This window comes from Miscanthus floridulus, chromosome 6 (assembly GCF_019320115.1).
Source record: "Miscanthus floridulus cultivar M001 chromosome 6, ASM1932011v1, whole genome shotgun sequence".
In the NCBI taxonomy this organism is placed as follows: domain Eukaryota; kingdom Viridiplantae; phylum Streptophyta; class Magnoliopsida; order Poales; family Poaceae; genus Miscanthus; species Miscanthus floridulus.
In genome coordinates this window covers 140,084,708-140,089,586 of record NC_089585.1, presented here as the reverse complement: position 1 = coordinate 140,089,586, position 4,879 = coordinate 140,084,708, and the positions used below count along the sequence as shown (strand labels likewise).

The following is a 4,879-nucleotide window of genomic DNA, read 5'->3' as shown; positions in this document are numbered from 1 at the left end:
GTTTTAGCTTTGAGATGGTTGTGGATTCAGATAGAATAAATTACAAGGATTTGATAGAATCAATGGTAGAGAAATATCCTCGAGGGTATATGGAAGTAGCTCATGTTCAGTACTACGATGAAGCTCTAAAAACCTTCCTTGAAGTAAAATCCGACCAAGAATTGATGTCTATGTTTAGTAAGCACTGCAAGAGCAAGGTTATCATCATGTTCATTGCATATCGAGGCCCTTTTGATCCATATGAGCCAGTCACAAAGTGGGATTTTAATGTTGATAGCCAACCCAAAAACAACATCGAGCTTCATAAGGATGATTACCTTAGAAACCCTACTCCACAAAATGAACTTGTAGGTGTAGATCAAGAGGCAATGTACTTAGAGACTCAAGCACAGAAAAGCACTACATGTTGTGAATTATCCAATTGAAAACCAAAAGAACCCAGATTATGTTGATGTTAGTGAGGATGGTGATGAATCCGAGGATGGTAGTGAGGATGATGAAGCGGAGGAAGATGATGAAGTACAGGAGGAAGATGAGGTGCCATGTAATGATGGAAATAATGCTCCAAATGTAGAGTGTGGCACAGAAGATCCTCTAATGGTAGTAGGCTCCACTTATTCTAGCATGCCTACTTTCAGATTGGCTATGTCTCAGCATGTAATCAAACATCAGTTTGAGTTCAATATTGCTAAAAGTGGACCTCAAAGGTTCAGGGCATATTGTTCAAGGAGAGACTTGGAGAAGTGTCCATGGTGGCTGTACGCATCTACCAGTAAGGTAGTACCACTGTGACGGTAATTAGTGAACCTTAGTAATTATTATTTTGATCCCTTGTGCTGTTACTACTAATTATGTTTTTGGTTACTAATTATTTTTTGTGTTACTAATTACGTTTTGTAGGTAAAAAACCCCTTTTGCTCACAATTGTTCTAGTTCAAGAAGAAAAAAGAAGGTGAAGAATGCAACCAAGCATTGGATTTGTGAAAAGGTGAAGGACTTCCTCATAACTTAGAGTTGCACTAATTGAGCAATATGTTGACTTGTATTACTCAGTTGATAAATTTAGAGTTGCATACAGTCAGCTTATTCCTACTATGCCTGACAAATCACAATAGCCTAAATCGACCCATGGATTTTTCATGTATCCACCTTTATTGAAACCAGTAGCGGGTAGGCCTAAAACTGAAAGGCATAAAGGCAATGGTGACAAGAAAAAAAGAAAGGGCAACACAAGTGCCCTATTTGTGGGGACTATGGACATCATTAGCATAACTGCAAGAGGGGCAGACCAGAAGACATTGAAGCTATGAAAGCAATCAGGTGATAATGTGTCTACTCTTACTATCATTTATGTTTTTTCTTTCCACAAAACATAGTGATTTGATGGTTTGTTCTTGTAGGGGTCCACCAAAGAAGAGGGCTAAATCTGCCCACAGTTTTATTGTTCCTTTGGAGGACGATGCACTGGCTGCATCCATGACTTTTCCCCCAAGGTTTGCAATTTATTACTTCCTCTAATTGCTGTTTGAAACTTGTCATAAATTCTAAATAATGACTTTGCCCCCTCTAGTCAAAACTTGGAAACAACAACTAGCAAAAAGAGAAATAGTGATGATTGTACTCCCTAAGCATCTAGAAGGTAATTGACACTAGTGCTAAAATTTGTGTTATCGTTAATGGCCACTTGGTTAGGAAACTAAATATATGCTCTCTATCATCACAGCCAAAGCTTAGAGATTTCAAGTAAGACTAAGGGAAAAACTAATAAATCTAGCTCTGGGCTATCAAAAAGGTATTTTTCCTAAGTCTGATTTTTTCCATTCGACTATTGTATATTAAACTAACAATATTTGCTTCTGAAAATGAACGTTTGAAGGTTAAGAAGTGGCTCAAATCAGCCGAAAGCACTTTCCATCGAGTATCCCTCACATATGAAACAACCTGTGAAGGCTTAAGGTTACAAAGAAGGTGAAACCCATAAAGAAGAAGAAAGTGCCAAGTACTAAGGATGTTAACACTTCATCAGTGCCACTTGACAGCCCATCCAAGGGTACTAATATAAAGCAAAAAAACACAACCACCTAGCCCTGCAATGAGTACACGAAGCAAGAGAAGACTTAGCCTTTGATATGCATGTTCTCATGTTTGATGCCATGTAATGTATGTTTGTTTGACTTGGTTAATGTGAACTTATTTATGAACTTAGACATCTCTTGTATATGTGACTTTGTTCAAGTATGACTTGAACCTATCGTCTTAATGTTTTCATCCATTGGATTGAAATCGTTGTGTACGTGTGCACTTGGAGTGTGAATTTATATGCATTTCAAATGGTTAGTGTGATGTCATGGGCAAATATAAATGCAAAATAATAATTTCATGCTTCAAAAAGTATTTTACTTATTTTGGAAGATTAATGATAATATACAGCCTGGGATGCATGTACGAGTGTACTCTACATTGCACAAGTGTTTTATTTCGCTCTAGGGGTAAAAAGGTCATGTCACCTTGCTTTTAACACCGTCAACCAGTGAAACTAACGGGCCAAATTCCCAAACGAAATTCGGTTCGGGGCCAAATAACAAAGTTCAACTGAAATAGGGCCAAGAAACGAAACTAAGCTCAACTTTTTTTTAGGGCCAAGAAACCAATTTGCTCTTAAATCGCCTCGGATTTTGTGAAGAATCAAGCTCCACTTGTGGACTTGCCCGGATGATTCTCAACTAAGGATGCAAGGTGGGACGGGCTGCCACGCCAACCCGCTGGGCTGCCTGCGCACCAACCCACATGAGACTGAAACCTAACCCACTTAGACAGAGTGGGCTGAAGCGTCCGGCCCGCATAATCCCATCGGCAACCCACGTCCCGCATCGGGTGGGCATCGCAGCGTCGTGGTGCCCGACGACACGAGCTACGCGTCCGACTCCCCACCGCCGTCGTCCTCCTGCTCCTCGCCGCCGATCCCCATCCTGTTGCCTTCCTCTCGGCCGATCGATCCGAAGACCCCGACGCCCACATGCATCTCCTCGTCCTGCCACGCCGCCGGTGCCGCCCGCAGTCGCCCAAGGGTACACGCAGCCGGCGCCGCTGCCCAGGAGCCTCATGACCACGCCGCCGGACACCACCGTCGTTTGGGACGCGTACGCGTGCAAGAACTACTTGTGCCTCGCGGCCCCCCGCGGCGGCACCATCAGCGGCTGCGATGGATGCTTCGACCTGCGGCACGAGCGGGGGAAGCAGCAGCAGGCCCGGTGGGCGCCCGACGACGGCGCTTTGTCCTACTCCAACGACGCCGTGCTCCGGGCGCAGCCCAACGACACAGTGCGCATTGGCCTGGACCTCGGCAGCGGCTCCCCCTCCGGCACGTTCGCGGCACGGGGGCCACCGTGCTCACCGCGACCGTCAACTCCGGCGCGCCGTTCGGCAGCTTCGTCGCGTCGCGCGGCCTGGTGGCGCTGCATGTCACCGCCGCGCACCGGCTGCCCTTGTTCGACATGGACATCGTGCACGCGGGGCACGAGCTCGGTGGCGGCGGGTGGATGGCCCAGGGTGTACAGGGTGCTCAGGCCAGGGGCCTTGTTCTGGCTGGACCATTTGAACTGCGCCGCCGTGCAGCCGAACGCGATGTTCGCTCCCCTGCTGGATCACGTCAGTGACTTCGCTAGTGTCTCTTTTTGGTTGCCAGCGCACACGAGGGAATACCTGCATGCATCAGATTCAGACTGCAGCATTATGTGGGCTGCCGTTGTAACCCACAAAAAGTTTGCGGCGAGATGTGGGCTGCCGCAACAGCTCTGATAATTCGTGCAGCTGTAGCGGACGCGGGGCGGGCTGTCCACCGCCGCCGCATTTGCATCCTTAACTCCTCAAGGAGTCCATTTTAGCTTGCGCCCCAGTAGGCACTAGGTAGAACCGCATTGCGTAGGCAAGCGGACTGGACAGACATGAGTTACTAGCGACTCCAAAAACTCTCTTTATCCTTTCTAATAGTTAGGAATAGAGATTTTGGTGAAAAATCCTTCAATAATTTTTTAATTGGCTATCCAAATATAGTCATCATCTATTTTGGATATCTCGTTAGCCAAAGATAGAAAACGAGAATGACTCTCTAGAGCGCGCACGCCCCACAAGATATAGAAAAGCTGTTGGAGGGTGAAAACAAATAGAAAGTGATTTTGATGCAAATGGATCTCCAGTTGATATGAGAAAGTGAGTTTTAGAAATACTCTCGGAGATGCTCTTAGTGAAGGTAATAAGTTTTCCATCAGAAGTAAATTTCTTGCCTTCCCAGAGAAAATACTTTTTGTTGCTTAATAGTATCCCAATTCTAGCTATTATTAATTATATTAGTTGCACGGATTCTTGATTTTTTATATCTTGCTTATCAATCATCCAAATAAAAACCCACATATTATTTTCATTATTATTATTGTTGTTATTATTAATAGAAAGTCAGTTATTTATCTATTGCACTTGATATGAACTCTTTACTTATTTACATATTTTTGCTTTTGAATTAGAATGTAAATCAAATTACTATTTTTCTCATTTTCCAAATTCTGTTATATGTAAATCGTGGCATCGACTCTTTCGTTAAATTTAGACCTTATTACATAACCACTAAAATTACAGCGCACAATCAAGCAAGAGAGCGGCTTATTGTACACTGATAAAGGATACACTACTGGATTCAGGCGCTTTGCCGAGTGCCTGCGGCACTCGGCAAAGCCCTAAATACACTCGGCAAAGGCCACTCGGAGAAAAAATGGCCGGCAAAGCAGTCTTTGCCGAGAGCCATTTGTCGGGCACTCGGCAAAGCTTTTGCCGAGTGTCGAGACAGCACTCGGCAAAGAAAACGAGCCGTCACGGCGCAGGAAAC

The 4,879-nt window shown here is 44.7% G+C and overlaps 1 protein-coding gene across 1 annotated transcript; it reads left to right on the top strand.

Moving 5' to 3' along the window:
- Positions 1–3,102: 3,102 nt before the first annotated feature.
- LOC136461368 (uncharacterized) lies at positions 3,103–3,798 on the top strand. The gene has a single exon (XM_066460689.1). The coding sequence runs from the start codon at positions 3,103–3,105 to the stop codon at positions 3,796–3,798; it is 696 nt and encodes a 231-aa protein (XP_066316786.1).
- The last annotated feature ends 1,081 nt before the right edge of the window (positions 3,799–4,879 follow it).

Bases quoted from the DNA above. Each gene is read 5' to 3' on its own strand.
- LOC136461368 (XM_066460689.1), top strand. From the start codon at position 3,103: ATGACCACGCCGCCGGACACCACCGTCGTTTGGGACGCGTACGCGTGC.